This window comes from Lolium perenne, chromosome 7 (genome assembly GCF_019359855.2).
Source record: "Lolium perenne isolate Kyuss_39 chromosome 7, Kyuss_2.0, whole genome shotgun sequence".
Lineage (NCBI taxonomy): Eukaryota > Viridiplantae > Streptophyta > Magnoliopsida > Poales > Poaceae > Lolium > Lolium perenne.
Window position 1 is genome coordinate 179697298 of NC_067250.2, and position 19192 is coordinate 179716489.

General features: G+C 42.6%; 1 protein-coding gene across 1 annotated transcript; it reads right to left on the minus strand.

Annotated features, from left to right (window-relative positions):
- Positions 1-5766: 5766 nt before the first annotated feature.
- LOC127314838 (vesicle-associated protein 1-3) lies at positions 5767-10182 on the minus strand. The gene is made up of 8 exons (XM_051345367.2): positions 9876-10182; positions 8995-9065; positions 8816-8897; positions 8590-8705; positions 8336-8491; positions 8185-8229; positions 7192-7269; positions 5767-6145 (listed from the first exon to the last, which is right to left on the minus strand). The coding sequence occupies exons 1-8, from the start codon at positions 9931-9933 to the stop codon at positions 6035-6037; spliced, it is 717 nt and encodes a 238-aa protein (XP_051201327.1). The 5' UTR covers positions 9934-10182; the 3' UTR covers positions 5767-6034.
- Between the last annotated feature and the right edge of the window lie 9010 nt (positions 10183-19192).

Here is a 19192-nt window from a genome sequence, read left to right on the forward strand (position 1 = left end):
CAACGATGAACATAATAACACTTTATTTTGTTCTAGACGTGCATTCCTATCATATTCCTTGTCAGTCACTTAGGCCATTGTATTCTTGTATTGCGTTGTTTTGTATGACACTTCATACCAACCAATATAGTACTAATACCCAAGAATTTCATAGTGTGACCTAACTAGGAATACAACCATAACATGTATATCATTTATATACACCTGAGCTAGACTTTCTAGTCTTTTCTTTCTTTCTGCCAAAATATCTTTTGCAGTTTTTCTTTTAGTTTTCCTCATTATTCAGAAAAACACTTCAACATCAATAACTTCTAGGTTTGTTGGTCTAATACCAATAACCTTGAGGTTCTTATTTTGAAGTTGATCATCATATGACAAGTGTTCTAGATTTCACTATTAGTAACTTTGTAATACGATAAACAATTTCACTCATAATTTTATCCATCAATTCATGACAACTTTCTGAGACCATGTCTGTACATGCTAGGCTCATAAAGTTTAACCTTAGTATTCGCATGTGCAAATCTGGCTTGCACCCGTTGTATGCACACGTAGAATCTATCACACCCGATCATCACGTGATGCTTCGATACGACGAGTCTTAGCAACGGTGCATACTAAGGATGATAACTTCATGGATATGCGAATATCGTTAGTGCCCCAATAGTTGGAGGATTGTGACGCCTGACGTCTTCAACCTTCATACATTTCCATAAAACTTATGAGTTTATGTAGTCTCACCAAATTATATTCTATCATCTTGCAATAAGGTCTTAGATATCACATATATCTCATACCTTGATTATTTCTGAAAACTAAATTTTCAGCTCCTTACTTTTCAAACAGATTTGAACTTCAAGTTTTACGGAGACAAGATAACTTTAGTTACTAATTGAAACCATAGCTCTTTGAATCAACAATGTGAGGTTTACTAATAGTTTGCAGTAGGACTTAATCAATTCTTGATTCTTTAACAATACGGTACCAATCCGTAAAGTTTCTTGTCAGATTTTAACAGTATTTCTATCTCAATAACAAGACTAGCGCATAGTAGAAAACGGATGCCAATACTACAAAATTAATTCAAAATACTACTCAGACTATGTTTATGATAATTAGTTCATGTTCTAATCTAATTACTAATGAACTCCCACTTAATACAACATCCCTCATAGTTGTTAAGTGGTACACGATCCAAATCCACTATACCAAAACCGATCATCACGTGAGATGATGTAGCTTCAATGGTGAACATCAACATGTTGATCATATCATCCATATGACTCGTGTTCAACCTTTCGGTTTCCGTTGTCCCGAGGCCATGTCTGTACATGCTAGGCTCGTCAAGCAAACCCAAGTATTCCGCGTGTGCAACATGGCTTACACCCGTTGTATGTGAACGTTGAGTCTATCACATCCGATCATCACGAGATGCTTCGAAACGACGAACTGTTACAACGGTGCATACGAGGGGAGAACACTTTATTATCTTGATATTAATGTGAGGGATCATCTTATAATGCTACCGTCGCGATCTAAGCAAAATAAGATGCATAAAGGATTAACATCACATGCAGTTCATATGTGATATGATATGGCCCTTTTGTCTTTGCGCCTTCGATCTTCATCTCCAAAGCACGGACATGATCTCCATCATCAACGGGCATGATCTCCATCATCGTCGGCGTAGCGTCAAGGTCCATGGCGCCGTCTTCATGGTTGTTCACCTCATGTAGCAACTATTACAACTACTTTGAAATACTACTCAACATGAAAATTAAAGACAACCATAAGGCTCCTGCCGGTTGCCACAATACAATAATGATCATCTCATACATATTCATCATCACATTATGGCCATATCACATCACCAAACCCTGCAAAAACAAGTTAGACGTCTCTAATTTGGTTTGCATATTTTACGTGGTTTAGGGTTTTCGAGAGAGATCTAATCTACCTACGAACATGAACCACAACGGTGATACTAGTGTTGTCAATAGAAGAGTAAATTGAATCTTCACTATAGTAGGAGAGACAGACACCCGCAAAGCCTCTTATGCAATACAAGTTGCATGTTGAACGAGGAACAAGTCTCATGAACGCGGTCATGTAAAGTTAGTCCGAGCCGCTTCATCCCACTATGCCACAAAGATGCAAAGTACTCAAACTAAAGATAACAAGAGCATCAACGCCCACAAACCATTGTGTTCTACTCGTGCAACCATCTATGCATAGACACGGCTCTGATACCACTGTAGGGAAACGTTGCATAGAAAACAAAAAATTTCCTACCGCGAACACGCAATCCAAGCCAAGATGCAATCTAGAAGACGGTAGCAACGAGGGGATGATCAAGACTAACCCTTGAAGAGATTCCAAAGCCTATAAGAGTAGGCTCTTATTGCTGCGGTAGACGATCACTTGCCGCTTGCAAAAGCGCGTAGAAGATCTTGATCACGATCGCTTCCGGCGCCACGAACGGGCAGCACCTCTGTATTCGGTCACACGTTCGGTTGTTGATGAAGACGACGTCCACCTCCCCGTTCCAGCGGGCAGCGGAAGTAGTAGCTCCTCCTTGAATCCGGCAGCACGACGGCGTGGTGGCGGTGGCGATGGAGATCTCCGGCGGAGCTTCGCTAAGCATATGCGGGAGAAGTGGAGGAGGAGAAGAAGCTAGGGTTTGGGGAGAGAGGGGGGTTGGGCGCTGGCCCTCTAAGGGGTGCGGCCAAGGCTGAGCCAAAGAGTGGCTGCCCCCTCCCTCTCCTCCTCATTATATAGGTGGAAGCCCCAAGAGTTCTAGTCCAAGTCTTCGAATAAGACCCCAACACTAAAACCTCCCATATGTGGGAAACCTACTCAAGGAGGGAGTCCTACCCAAGGTGGGACTCCCACCTTTCCTTGAGGTGGGTTGGCCGGCCACCCTAGGGGAGTCCACCTTGGACTCCTCCCCTTTAGGGTTGGCTGGTCATGCAAGTGGAGTCTCTTCGGGACTCCACTTTCCAAAGTGCCATTCTTCCGGACTTTTCTAGAACCTTCTAGAACCTGCCATAAATGCACCGGATCATTTCCAAACTTGGAATATGACTTCCTATATATGAATCTTATTCTCCGGACCATTCCGGAACTCCTCGTGATGTCCGGGATCTCATCCGGGACTCCGAACAAATATTCGAACTCCATTCCATATTCAAGTTCTACCATTTCAACATCCAACTTTAAGTGTGTCACCCTACGGTTCGTGAACTATGCGGACATGGTTGAGTACTCACTCCGACCAATAACCAATAGCGGGATCTGGAGATCCATAATGGCTCCCACATATTCAACGATGACTTCAGTGATCGAATGAACCATTCACATACGATACCAATTCCCTTTGTCACGCGATATTTTACTTGTCCGAGGTTTGATCATCGGTATCACTCTATACCTTGTTCAACCTCGTCTCCTGATAAGTACTCTTTACTCGTACTGTGGTATGTGGTCTCTTATGAACTTATTCATATGCTTGCAAAACATTAGACGACATTCCACCGAGAGGGCCCAGAGTATATCTATCCGTCATCGGGATGGACAAATCCCACTGTTGATCCATATGCCTCAACTCATACTTTCTGGATACTTAATCCCACCTTTATAACCACCCATTTACGCAGTGGCGTTTGATGTAATCAAAGTACCTTTCCGGTATAAGTGATTTACATGATCTCATGGTCATAAGGACTAGGTAACTATGTATCGAAAGCTTATAGCAAATAACTTAATGACGAGATCTTATGCTACGCTTAATTGGGTGTGTCCATTACATCATTCATATAATGATATAACCTTGTTATTAATAACATCCAATGTTCATGATTATGAAACTAATCATCCATTAATCAACAAGCTAGTTTAAGAGGCATACTAGGGACTTCTTGTTGTCTACATATCACACATGTACTAATGTTTCGGTTAATACAATTATAGCATGACATATAAACATTTATCATAAACATAAAGATATAAATAATAACCACTTTATTATTGCCTCTAGGGCATATCTCCTTCAAACGCAAGAAGAGACGCCGAGCCTCCACCGTTGCAAGATCCAAAAAAGCACCATCGCCAACGAGGCTTTGTGAGTCGATGAACAGGCATGTTGCAAGCAGCAAGGCACATGTCGTTGTGGCACGTCGACCGGGGGAAGTCCTCGTGCTGTTTTGGACCAAGATACGCCGCCTCCCATCGACGAAGTCGGAGAAGAATGGCATATCCACCACCTCCAGAAGAACCACCTCGCCCCGGCCCCCAGCGCCGTCGTGGACAACGACAAACGCCAGTGACACGTCGAGAAACAGATCTCGCCAGATCTGAAGAACGAAGAGAAGACCAAGCTGTCGACCTGAAAGATCGACAAGCACACGTTGCCAACAACTCCGAGACGCCGCCGTGAAGGTCGTCGCCGGTGTGGGAGTGGAGTTGAGGCAGATTTATTTGCCCGGGTGCCGCTCCCACCACCCCAACGACGCACCACAGCAGACAAGCCCTAACTACAAAACGGAGGAGGAACGAGGTCCCCTCCCCCTCCTGTCGCCGGAGCGGCAAGCGGAGGGAGAGGGGCCCAGAGCTCACGCTGGTGGAGATGGGATGTGGCCGCCGCCGCCGCCTGGGAGAGAGGAGCAGGGACAAAACGTTTCGTTGTTGTGGGTGTGTTTGGTTGTGTTGTTTGTGTGGGCTTGACCTATTGTTGTAGGTTTCGCTCGGTTTTCTTCTAAAAACTGAACACTCTCTTCTTAATTATGAATGCGGAAAAGCTTTAGCCTTTATTTTGAAATTAAAATAAAAACTTCGCAAAAAAAAGTCGTAATGATGCTTTTACATTGAGATCGTAACTTCCTCTAAAAACAACATTGCAATCCTAACTTCCTCTTAAAAAGACATTGCAATCCTAACTTCCATATATCGTGACGTGTTAGTTGCTGATCCAAAGGACCGCTCTGCATTTATATCAGATAATAACTGGTTTGATCCGACGGCACACAACTACACAAGCGGCGCGTCCGCATGGGCAGTTGCACTTGCACACCCCTTCGCCAACCGTCAAGACCCATCTTACGCCGAAGTCTAAAACCTGGACGTACCAAACAGTGCGACACCGAGACAAACGGCGAGGGCAGGCATGGGCGACGACATGTACCAGAGCGACAGCGAGGATGGCGGCGGTGACACAGTCCGCGGATGGGACGCCGGAGGCGAGTCCGGAGTCACGGAAGTGCACAACGGCAGCGATGCGACGTCGGGAAAGGCTCGGTGCCAAAGCGCCGGCGACTGGGACTCGACGGAGGAGACAACGGCGGCCGATGAAGCCATGCCCTGCTCTCTGATCAGGCTCGTCGCGGCGAGGTGTGGATGTCTGCTGCTAGGGTTCTTGGCCGGCACAATCGCGGCAGCGGCATGGCTGTTCCTGAAGTCTCCTGGGCGTCCGGAGCAGTTTATCGTGCCTACCTGAAGATCAGATCGCTTCTACAGGCCTAACAGTAGGAACAGAAACACGACACCATGTTGCATTCAGCCTGTAATTAGACATGTTGTATTCAGACTGATCACTCAGATGGATTTATTGGCTACTACTTCTTTAAAGGTATCTTTCCCTTGCCTATTGAATGCATAACTACATGGCCGAGTTCACATGACCAGATATTTGCATCGCATTGAAGTGAAAAACCCTTCTTGAAAGTGAAACATCTGACGGAAATTCACCAACAATCGAGGAAACTGGAGAAGGAAACGGTACCAAAAATACGAGATCAGAATGAATAAAGGTTATGGTGAATGTGACATAGGTTGCGACTGTTAAGATTTAAAACAAGTCTACTTCGATATAAAATCACGAAAACCACCACGTAATGTACACAAACCAAAGCTTCTAGGTGGGGCTGATGTTACAAGTTAGAACAGGCGCTCCTTTTAGGAGGAAAAACACAAGGGATAGGGCACCCCACATGTTGCTATCCTTTCCTGGGGAGTAAAACTTTGTTGGAGACTACCTCTTCTATGTCTTCTTGAGGATGAAACCAGCCACGATGCCAAGAATACCCACGATGATCAAGAAGGTGATCGAGAAACCGCCGTTGCTTTTGCTGCTCTCTTTGCGTAGAAGGTCCTGAATCAAAGAGAAAACATAAACATTTTATCATATGAACTGATAAACTGCGTTCATGTTCACAGAATCCATGAAATCCATATAGAAGCACTCAAATTATAAAGCATATGCATCATCATGTCCGCTGTAAGTTCGATATTATAATGTTTACAGAAAAAAAAAAGTCCAGCAAATGAAAACTTTGAATTTGTCAGTGGGGACTACTTTTTATATAATTGAACTTAGCAGATATACGCATCACAGATTTATTATCTACTTTCGCCAAAATGAACTACAACTTTAAATTGCGTTGCCCATTAATAGGTCATCTGAACTTGAAGCCCAGAGTAAAATATTGTTAACTTTAGACAGGTTTCATGAAGAAAGAAATTTATTAGACATAATACCATAAGGTTCAGTCTAGAGAACACAACATTAGCAATCACTGGCTCTCTCTGAAAGAACACATTTAAAAGATTTTCCTACACCAATGAGCACTCTCTTACTGTAAATGGTTATGAGAAATAGAGCATGCATCTTAATTACATCAATTGACAATCTAAATGCCCGCACAAAAAAAGACAATTTGAATAATGCTCTAAACATAAGCGTTTAGTTGGCTCGTATAAAAAGCCGATGGTATCAACAAATTTTCTTTGTTAAACCGCAAGCAAGAAACCAAAACATGCAGTAAATTATCCGCATTTCCGTGTATTAGCTAAAGCATTGCGTATGTCTGGTGGAGATCATATCCACTCCGGTACAGTAGTAGGTAAGTTAGAAGGGGAACGCGAAATGACTAGGTTTTGTTGATTTATTGCGCGATGAATTTATTGAAAAAGATCGTGCTCTATACATTTCCCCTATTCATGATGAGCAAAAGGTAAAAAAGAAAAAAGAATTTATATCATTTGTTGAATTTTACATAAATAACTGAGATAAACAACCCCTTGAGTCACCATTGAGATGAAATGGTAAACAAACAAAGAAATGATGGATCTTTTTAAAGGATAATACTCTATAATTCAGCATTAATTTAGAATTATCACAGTTACGAAAGCACTTACCAACTCTTGTCGCAACTTCTGGTTTTGCTGAACAGCAGACATCTTCTCCTCAGTTAGCTTGGAGATCATGGAAGTTGCCTACAAAAAATAATTACGGGCCGGAGTACATTTTATCAAAAGATAGAACTTCAAAGGCATTCTGAGATGCAGAGTGCCAACTAAGAGATCATGTAATTTGGTTCTCTTTTGTAAGAAGTTTTTACACCTACATACAGTAGCCAATACCATCAAGACCATACAATTTTGTTTTCATATGTGCTACAAATAATCCATATAGTCCAAGCAGTGGAAAGTTTCCAAGAAATGGGTAACTCATGTAGATCGCAAATTCATCTTGTGTGAGAGTAAATCAGGAATCCTAAAAGGACGTACCCAGTGCTGAGAGCTCCCGCACTGTGCGGTAGAGGGACCAAATTTATGAAAGTAGAATAAATACTTCATAGTTCATATTCTCCTTGGCATGCCTCTTTTTTCTAGGTATTGTGGGGTTTAGTAGTAGACTGCTAAGCTATTTTTAGATCCCAATTCGATAGAGATACAAGTAATAGTGCATTATTTGAGAGTTAAGAGTAAGTCTCAGGAAGGTGTCGCCTATATCATGAAGTTCTAATGGTGGTAATGAACCTCACTCATCAGTCTTATCACCGCAACAAGATCACAGTGGTTAGGGCCACCTGATGATACCAGGGCAGGGTGGTACAGATATTTATCATTGACAGGTCATGCTACCTAGCAAGCAAGATTCAGAATCGCTTGCAGTTTGCAAGTTAGTCTGCAGCGATCCATTCCGAGTGTCCAGATCGGCATGATCTATGATTTATCTCAAAATTTCTGAACAATCAAAACTACGACCCATAAATAGAAAATAGTCAGTTCCTGCAAGGTCCAAGTATGCAACAAACCAAGGTGTTCTTGCGAATTGCAGACTTTTTTACTTCAGGGCACTGATGATATCAAATAGATAGTTATTTATAAAGGTTAGATAAACGATACCTCGGAGGACTTCTCCTTTGTTGTATCAACAGAAGATCTAAATACCTAAACATCGCACATTACATAGATTCAATTTACCATGTAAGAAAATCCTTGGAAATTTCATTAAAACTAGAAGAAAAAAAATGAAAGAGCTAACTTAGTGACTTACAGATTGTGGCATTGTGGAATTAGGGGTCCCATTTTCAAAGGAACGAGCAGAACTTCCTTGTTCAGATTCTTCAGAAATCGAGCCAGGTGTAGATGTTGGAACATATATTACACGCAGCTTGCATTCATCAACAACCTTCCCTGGCTCCTTATTGAACTGTCATCATGAAACCACATAAATGAATGACATGAGGATGTGTGCACCAAGGAACAAATTGACAGAAATTACAACAAATGTAGTGTCAGAGTAGGTACCATTGGTGCAGTAATATCTTGAGTTGCGGCACCATTCTCAGCTGCAACACTTTGAACTAGGAATTTATCCTTACACTGCAGATCAGCAGGTGCCTCCCTCTGTGCTTGCATTGTCACTAACAAGAGAGAAAATGCTAAGGGTACTTCTAAATAGAAATCTGAGCAAGTTAAGCAGACATTTTCTTGCACTAAGCTATTTATCCCTATATAATAGACAGGCAGCTACCTGTGACATCACAAGTCGATCCAGGTAGTACAACACCAATATTAGGGCGCACACAGTACTGCTTTGGGTTGGTTGTTTTGACCTGCAAACGATGATCTTGTCTATTAGAACAAAATATATGAATATGAACACTAATAAAAGCATGAAGCATATAGTATTGAAAAAATATGACAGATTACCTTGAACGCTACATACTGGTCAGTCTTATTGGTGAGTTGCATGGAGCACGAGCTCTGCTTCATTAATTCAACTGCATGTATAAATACAAGTTCAGGCGCGTTTTGACCACGGAAGACAGTGCAAACCTCTAGATATCCAATGCAAAGATATGGTAGGCAAGCAAACTGAAGAAACAAAACAATGATTGCTGAAGAAGAAATCTAACACATCGCAATCTGATCCAATGACCATAAATATCGAATCCTAAACACAAATGTAAATTGCAGGCACATTTCATTTCAAGCAACTCACAAATACCAAATGATGTAGCTAAGAGACACGTATTTGTTAGCGAGATCCCAAGCTCCTGGAAGGCCAACAGACTACCATAAGATGATTGTACACAATGCGCTGGTTGATTTTCATGTACACACTCTGCAATCCATGAGATGTAAAAACTCTGAACTTATGAAGCTATGCAATAAATAAGGCTATGTGCATCGATGGATGCAGAGGCTGGGGCTATGTTCCCCATTTTGAAGAAAAAAACAATGTGCAGTGCACATTCGAAGCCTGAGATTTCATGCGCATCAAAAAAAACACAAGACAAAAACTAACTGAAATCCCCGCAAAAAGATGAGGAAGAAAGAACAGAACGTCACGCAGTAGGCGACCGATATGCAGAAAACACACTATGGCCATGATCTAAGTTTAAATCTAAAGCGCTCTACACAAATCGATCCGATCAGACCCACGAATCCAATCGGCAGGGACCAATGGCCTCGCCTCCGTCGTAAGATCCCATCTTTGACCAAGATCCATCGGACGGAGCAGACACAGCACTAATTCCCTGACGCGATCCTAACAATTCGACCGGAGACAAGATCTGTAGACGACTTACAGGGGAATGCCAGCTCGGAGGGCTGGATCTCGAGAAAACTCGCACTTCCGGCGCTCATGGTGGCTCCTCGCGAACAAATCAAGAACACAAATCACAAACGCAGCAGGAAGAGAATAATTTCTGGCTTCCCACGGATTCGATCGAGGAAGCCAAGAACGAGGACGCCCACCAATCGATTGGAACAAGAGGCGGGGGAATCCCAGAAAAAAATCGCGTGGGAAAAATAGGAATTTATTGGTCGCCCTCGCTCTCTTGTCCTCCTACTGTCTCGGGCATAAAAAGGTTGCACGGAAATGGTTTTAAAAGTGGAATATTTTTATTGAACGGATGAACTGTGATCGTTAAGAGCCTGCACAAAATGACGTGTATACCCTTTTGTGGTTGTCTTAGGTGTTTGCCGTTCTTCGGAGTCGAAGGGTATCGATGGTATTGCAGCTGAGCTGTGGCAGGCCGTGACATGGCGCTTTAATGGCCGTGCGCAGCTGGCACTTTGCCAAAATTGAGTACTCATTAACTCCTTGCTAATTTGCATTTTCCTTCCATTAGTTCTTTTTTTTAAGGGTTGGTTATTTGATTGATGGAGCAGGGATGATAACTAAGAAAAAGAGAATTTTCCGACATGATTTCTTAGAAACTAAGAAAGTCTATTTTCTCTATTATACCATGTGTTTAACAACATAATTTCCTACTCCCACCATCCTAAAATTGAGTACTCATTAATTCCTTGCTAATTTGCATTTTCCTTCCATTAGTGGTTTTTTAGGGTATGTATAGTGGGGTGGGTCATGTTAGATTGATGGGGCAGGGGAAGAAAACAGAATTTTGCAATATGATTTCTTAGAAATTAATAAAGTGTGTTTTCTCCATTATACTTTTAACAACATAATTTTCTACTTCCACCATTCTAGAAAATAAGCCCCTCTTTTTCCGCACGATCTTTGATATACAACTTTGACCGCTACATTTGTCTTGCAAATCTCTTTTATTTCATACTCCCTTCATCCAAAAAAGGATATCACTGACTTTTCGAAGTTTGGATGCATCAGTTTAGTGTATAGATATATTTAAATTTATGCAAATTTGAGACATCCTTTTTCGGATGGGGGTATATTTAAAAAATATATGAATGTATTATAAGTACACATTATAGTCAAATTTCTGACTCGTTGACCAGTGAAATTTAAAGGTGCCATATATTTTAGGATGGAGGAGTACTAAAATTTAATTAATTATCATTAATTGTTAGATATGATATTGAGATATGATATATTGTACCGCTTATAATTTTTGTCGCATTTGAATAACCTGGACTCCTATGGGAAGACGTGTGTTATCTGCCATTGTGCGTGCCCTTAGGTCCAAATGCAAAATCATGATCCAGCCAAATACTGCTAGATTTTATCCCGAAGCATAAAATATGCTTAGCCTATTTAACTTAATTCATAATTACTGAAAATTCCAAAGACCCACTTGGCTCATTAAAATGTTTAGTAGCACATTGCCAGATTGCAAGGAGTTTTTTTTTTTTGAAAACCCCCAGATTGCAAGGAGTTAGACCTCCTTATAAGTGAGGCTCTTCCACTTTTTATATAAGAATGAGAATAGGACTCATACACGCGCTTATCCTCCATTGTTGCCCACTTCGACACGCCACACCTATGCCACCACCTTGCGGCGTACACCGCAAGTTAGGACAGTAGGCCTCTGAAACCTTGTCCTTTCGAGTCTTGCACGGGAGAAGGGCCATAAGGTTTTGGGAAGCGTTACAGCGTGACTACTGGCTTCTTCAACACGGATGACCAAGGAAAACGGCGACTACTTTTCAAACGACAACTTCTTCCCTAACATCAACGAGATCTTCGATGATATGGCTCTCAAGGGTGACAAAACCAACTATGATTCTTCTTCTAGACCATATGTGATATTGAGACATAATGTATTGTACCGCTTATAATTATTAACTTCTTTGAATAACCTGGTCTGGTAAGAGAAGATGTGTGTTCTCTACCATTATGTACGCCCTTAGGTCCAAATGCAAAATCATGATCCAACCAAATACTGATGTATTTTGTCCTGAAGCATCAAATACGCCTAGCATATTCAACTTAATTCATAATTACTGAAAATTCCAATGCCCACTTGGCTCATTCATGCATAGCAAGAGATGGACAAAGTATAGTCACGCATTGCTAGTTTACAAGGAGTTAGACCTCCTTATAAGTGAGGCTCTTCCACTTGTTATACAAGCATGAGAAGAGAACTTCTACACGCGCTTATCATCTGTTGTCGCCCGCCTCGACACGCCACACATATGTCACCACCTTGCGACATGGACAGTGGGCCTCTGAAACCTTGTCCTTTCGAGTCTTGCATGGGAGAAGGGCCAGTGGCGGACCTAGATCAAGGCGCGCCCTAGGCCACCTTCAGTTCTACAGTGGCTACACAGCAAAACAGTGTCCTATATAGCTACAATGAAGCCTGCTTGTCGTCGCTGCGCCCCGGACCCTGGTGGCTTGGGGCCTAGATTCGCCCCTGAGAAGGGCCATAAGGTTTTGGGGAAGCGCTACAGTGTGACTACCATCTTCTTCAACACGGACACTCAAGGAAAACGGCGACTACTTTTCCGACGATGACTTGTTTCCCAACATCAACAAGATCTTCGATGCATGGCTCTCAAGGGTGAAAGCACCAACGTTGGTTCTTCTTCTAGACCATATGTGATCTTACCTCTTGTTTACAAGATCTTGCTTAAAGCTCCTTTCTAGCAATTGGTTTAGACTTGTTGTTGCTTAGAATATTGCTCTTATCGATCTATGTAGACTTAATGTTTACAAGACCATGATAGCGCGCGTTGCTGCGCCCGTTCTATTTTAGATACAATGGTTGTAATTTCATTAACATGAAGGTATAAAATTTAGGTGTTCAAAATTTCCAAATAAACATACTGCTCAATTTTATGATTGGTTAATTCTCAATTTCAGTTTATCAAGCCGGGAGGGGATAAATTCTTGAGTCCATTAGGAAGTGTCTTTTCTTTCTTCAAGACCACACATTTTCTGAAAAAGGGGACCAATGCAAACTTATAATTACTCAAGTAAAAAAATAGATACAGAAATCAGATAAGCAATTTCCCACATAACAAGATACCAAGATGAAAAATAGATTAGCTTCTTTACGGAATTTATCGTAGCATTTAGCAACCAACTGTGGCCATGACTATGTAAGCTAGACACCGTGTTAACGAAACAAGACTGAGTTACTAAACTAAGAGTTCTCCATTTCTTTAAATAAAATTATACTTGAGTCCACAGATTGTTAAAAATAAAATCATAAGCCTCTTATTCTCATGATAGCCCACTCCCGAATAAATAATATTCCCTTATTTTTATATATTCTCATGAAAGAGTTCACCAGGTAAGCGTCTCAAATCTGTTTTCGGGCGGTTTTCCTCTAAACTGAGGAGTTATATTCTTTTATAACAATGAAATAGCAAGCCTCTTGCCTTGTAACCAAATAATAGAAATTATGCGTGAACCAAATACATATCCTGGAATTAACTTGATGCCTAAACTCAACTTCATATGCACACAATGAGTATAGTAGCAAATACATATCCTGGAATTAACTTGATACCTAAACTCAACTTCATATGCACACAATGAGTATAGTAGCAAAGGTGGAGAACTTAAATTTTAGTGAACTCTCGAGTCAACTGGAATTAGTTCGAATGGTAAATAAGCAACTGCGAAGTTATAATGGGACAAATGAGCTAAAAACGGTGGATGGGGTCGCGATAGCTGCTTCACTCAAGCGTAATAGCACATAGTAGAGTAGGTGTCCGTACCTTCACAACACTTAACTTGAGATGTAAATATCGGATAAACCTTCTAGTAACCAAGTGACAAATCGTTTAACCGGTTGTGTGTATAATCGCTTCTGGGAATCATCTGCACCTAGTAATAGTAATTATAACAATGAAATTTGGTGCAGTTTCCTTTAGAGTCCTCTTTCATTTGTTACAGTTTCTCACTGAAGAAGATAATCATTCATCGATTTTGATAGACATACCAGGAGCCTAATATTTTAGAAGTATATAGTCGAATCATTGACAATAACCATACAAAATAGATCGTTCAGTTGTCCAGTAAACTTCTGGAACGAGCAATATGTACAACAAAAATCTATTTGCGTCAGTGGAATATGAATCAAAGGTTCTCATAGATATTCCTTCTAGTAGGTGAGAAGACCGGATGAATAAATCAGATGCACAATAACAACTGCGTGATTTCAGACCGTTGTACTCCTGTCAATTTGCTAGGCAGATAGGAACCATTTAGGTGTGTGCAGGGAGGAGCAGATAGGAACCATTTGGGTGTGTGTAGGGAGTATAAGTTAGTAAAAACATGGAGGACGCTGGACAGAGAGATTAAAAAAATGGAGAGCAGCCATGGCCAGCAACCTAGCGCCCGTATTCTCTTGCCTTGGCAAGCCCCGGTAGCAAGCGGCTTCCTTACTATCCTCATTTGTGATCCATGGCGTTGACGGCGCCGCCTGCTCCTCCTCGTCACGGCCCGCTTTGCAGAAGATGGCCATCAAGTCAGCATGCTTCTGTTGACGGCAAGGTCATATCAGTTACCTTGGCAGAAAGCGGGCCGCCCACAAGGATAGCCTCACCTCCCTGAAATCTTTGCTGGCGAGTGATTCCCTCATTCTTAGTATCACTTTCTGAAATTTCTGCTAAAAATTATATCAGGCATGGTGCTCGTTATGAAAATATGATATATAAGTAATTTTGCCCATGTTAATTTGTTTCTTATATCTATCAAATAATACATGGGTAGCATTGACATTCTTGTAACCAGATGAAATACTCATGATCAAACCATACGAAGGGAGGAAAAGGGGATTGAGTCCAACATACATTTCAGATGCTCACCGACACATGTGGCCAGCTACCTAGGAAAAAAACGGAATCACTAAAATGAGGAGATCGAACATTAAAACTGAATCCATCGAAGATTCATGATACATAACTCCTTAAAACGATGGAGGTCATGGCCTGCGCAGTGCAACCTCACCGCGTCCACGCTCGAACTTGGGTTGATTATGCCTTTGACGTACCTCCCGCGCCACCAGGAGAGCCTAACCCTATTTTGCAAAAGATGAGCCGTTTCATGACTGCTCTCATCGAGCTGCCGCGCACCGACCATCTCCGCCGTCTCGCCATCGCAACCAAGGAGAGAAGGCAAAACGATGATGAGGCAAAGATTGAGGTGACAACGAACTTCTTCGCCTCGTGCACATGAAATAGGCCAGCGATGCAGTAACGCTTCTCTCCATTAACTACTCCGGCAACTCCGTGCCAGTTTCAATCACCCACAATGCATAACTCAGCAGCCGTAGTGACGCTTCGCCCCCCGCCCCACCACACCAGGTTTTTTTTGCGGTCGTGTGGAGGACTGCACTGGCATGCGAGAATCAAGGCCCTCATCGACCCGGCCCCATCTCCTCCACTCTGCATCAAGCAAGGCCTGCCAACGGGTGATGAAGCTATCAGCCCAGTTAACCAGAGAACGGCAAGGTCGGTTTGGGGAGTAGAGGCCCATGTAATGTTGGGCTGGTGTTTGACGTGAATTGACAGTGTAGTCTGATTGCAGTAACGTTTCAGCGATATAGGATAATCTGGTGCGTTAAATAGCTGGATCCAACGGTCTAGAGCCCTAAATCGTTGTGGGAGAGCCTAGGTAGTTCCATCTTACTGTTAACTAATACGTAGTATAATATACCATATGGTAGTTTGCATGACTAGTTTAATCTCTACTGTTTTAATCATGTTATTATCTACTATTTGTATGGAATAAAAAATGAAAAAATTGCTCATATTTCAAACAATCCAAAAACAATAGTATATGCATTATTGGTTTTGTTATCTTTGTTGTGTCCATTAAGCCTCCTCCATTTAGGGTGTGAATTGCAAGATGTAGCATGCTAATGTATGCAAGAACACATATCACGTGTAGGTAGTCTTCATAAGTAAGAGTGTCGAATTTACGCTGGAGCTGATTGATAATGGTTGTATTGCTTCGTGCTATCTTCGCTGTAAATGTATTTAAGAGCTATTCTTAACTCTAGGCAAGGTGACTGAATGTATTTTGAAATGGGTAACAACTTAATATTAAATAAGACCGTAAAGAGAAACAAGACAATGTTTATGTTAAAACGTAGTTGAAACTCAATGGAGTGAAATGAAACGTTCTCAGGGAGTCGTGAATGTACCACTAGCATGGTTACTAAGTTGAATTAGATTTAATATGTTTGTTGCTACATGTGTGTGAATGTCATCGTGGTGAACGGACAGATATCATGGGTAGGGTTATGTTGGGCCAAATGCACACCGAGGGATCCGAAGGAGGGAGAGATGAAGATGAAACAAACACAAACACACACAATCTACCTAGGTTCAGGACCTCGTGAGGAGGTAACACCCCTGCTACATGTCTGTACTATACGAGCTCAATAGGGAACTACAATGGTCTCGTTCTAGCTCTTGGCCAGAGGAAGAAGATGAACTCAAGAGGGAGAAGTGTTGGAGATATGCCCAAGAGGCAATAATAAAATGGTTATTATTATATCTTTGTGTTTATGATAAATGTTTGCACCTCATGCTATAATTGTATTAACCAAAAATATTAATACTTGTGTGTTTTGTAAACATAAAAGAGTCCCTAGTAAGCCTCTTGTTAAACTGGCTTGTTGATTAATAGATGATCATGGTTTCCTGATCATGAACATTGGATGATGTTAATAATAAGATCACATCATTGGGAGAATGATGTGATGGATACACACCCATAGTAAGCATATCGTAAGATCAAGTCATTAAGTTCGTCTTGCTATAAGCTTTCGATACATAGTAACCTAATCATTTGACCATGAGATTGTATAAATCACTTATACCGGATGGATGCTTGATTACATCAAATGTCACTTTGTAAATGAGTGGTTATAAAGATGGGATTAAGTATTATGAAGGTATGAGTTGAAGAGCATGGATCAAGCGTGGGATTTGTCCATCATTATGACAGATAGATATACTTTGGGCCCTCTCAGTGGAATGTCATCCAATAGGTTGCAAGCATGTGACTAGGTCACAAGGAATGTCATATCACGGTACGAGTAAAGAGTACTTATTAGTAACGAGATTGAACTAAGTATGGAGATACCGATGATCGAATCTCGGATAAGTAAAATATCGCGCGAAAAAAGGAATTGGTATCGTATGTTAATGGTTCTTTCGATCACAAAGTCATCGTTGAATATGTGGGAGCCATTATAGATCTCCAGGTCCCGCTATTGGTTATTGATCGGAGAGGTGTCTCGATCATGTCTACATAGTTCATGAATCGTAGGGTGACACATTTAAGGTTCGATATTGTTTTAGTGGATATGGAATATGAGATGGAGACCGAATGTTAGGTGGGCCTGCCGAAGATGACATGGTAGGAGCTCTAGAAGGGCACAACTTCAAACGTGATCATCTCTTCGCGGAAATTGTTAACATCGTCGAAGGCCACGGGAAGTTTGATGCTGCCTAGGGAGTTTGCCTTTTTACCTGGAACTACACCATGAAGCTCAGTGGTGATGTGCTTAAGCTGCTCCTTGGTAAGGTTCATCCTCTCCAGAGTCTCCAGGTACATGATGTTTAGGCTGGCTCCGCCATCCATAAGGCATTTGTAGAAGTCATGCCCGTCGATGTGGGGACTAACAACCAGGGCGTAGCACACTTTTGGAATGACAGTCGGATGATCTTCCATGTCGAAGGTGTAGGGTTTTTTCGACCACTTGACATATTGTGGCACCGCCGGAACCGTGGCATTCAGGACCCGGAGGGCCGATTTCTTGGCCCGGACCGTTGGGGTTCCGAGGAAAGTGTGGTAAGCACCAGCACTCTTTTTGACGAAGGGGTTGGATTTGTTAGCTGCAGAACTCTCTTTGGGATCCGGTGAAGCTTCATCCTCTTCCATCGCCTCGGAACTGTCCTCGTCCTTTTCCTTGTTCTTGCCCTTGCCTCCTTTGTCGCGCAGGTGGTGCTTCCGGGCGCGCTTGTATCCTGCTTTTGGGTTAGTTTTGAGATCGTTGACCCACTTGCAGTTGCGATTGGTGTGGGAGGACTTGCCAGTAGCCGGATCAATGTGAGCCAGGCATGGCATATCCATGTATTCTTCGTAGGTTTGGGGAGCGCAGAACCCAGCGACGGTGACCTTGTCAGCGCGCTGCTGGCCCCTGTCGACTCCACCACCATGGCCACAGCCTCTTCCACCTCTTTGACCTCCGCGTTGGAACGTCATGGCTACCATGTCGGATCCGCCGCTCTTTTGGTCGTCAAAGGGGTTTTTCCGTTTGTTGTTGTTTCTGTTGTTATCACGATTCTTCTTTTGCTGATGCAGGGATATGGTTGTGGCCGAGAGCTATCCACCTACGTCATCATCAGCGGCGGTGTGAGTGCTGGCAATGCCAATCATGTCGTCCAAGGTCAACTTGTTGTCGTTGATCAGGCAAGTGAGCTTGTGCCAGAGCAGCCCCCCTCTTTGCAAGCCACCCATGAAAGCTAGCATTGATGTGCGATTATCCACGTTCCCGCACTCCTTTTTTATTGCTAACCACCGAGTTAGGAAAGCTCGAGAGGTTTCATTCTTCTTCTGGATACACGCTTGTAAGTCGCTTGTTGTGGCGGGTCTTTTGTAGGTGCCCCTGAAGTTCTTCTCAAAGGCGATCTTCAGGTCGAACTAGCAAAATATGGAGTTTTTCTCGAGGTCGCTGAGCCAAGTACGTGTTGGACCAACAAGGTAGACCTGGAGCATGCGGCAGGCAACATTGGGGGTCCCTCCGGCAAAGCTGACTGCATTGAAGTAGTCATCAATCCAGGTATCGGGCCTCTCACTGCCATCATAATGCTTCAGATTTCCGGGTAGCTTGAGGTTCAAGCCATTTGGCTTTGGCTCCTCTCGGATCATCCCGCCAAAGCACTTTGGGCTGAGGTATTCATCTCTATACTCGTTGAGACATTCTCGTGCGTCGCGCGAGCCATTGCGAGTGGGAGATTTTGAGCGGGAACGGGATCTCCGGCCTCCGCCTCCACCTCCACCTCCTCCACTGGGTGGTGGGGAGGGAGATCTGCGAGGGGGCCGATGAGACCTTTTGCTTCCGCCTTCTTGGTCTTTGCATCCTTCTTGCTGATGACTCTGGCTTCGGTGGCTACCTTCTCCATGATGGCGGTCGCCTCTCCCTCATTCTGGCTTCTGCGAGGCTCATGCTCT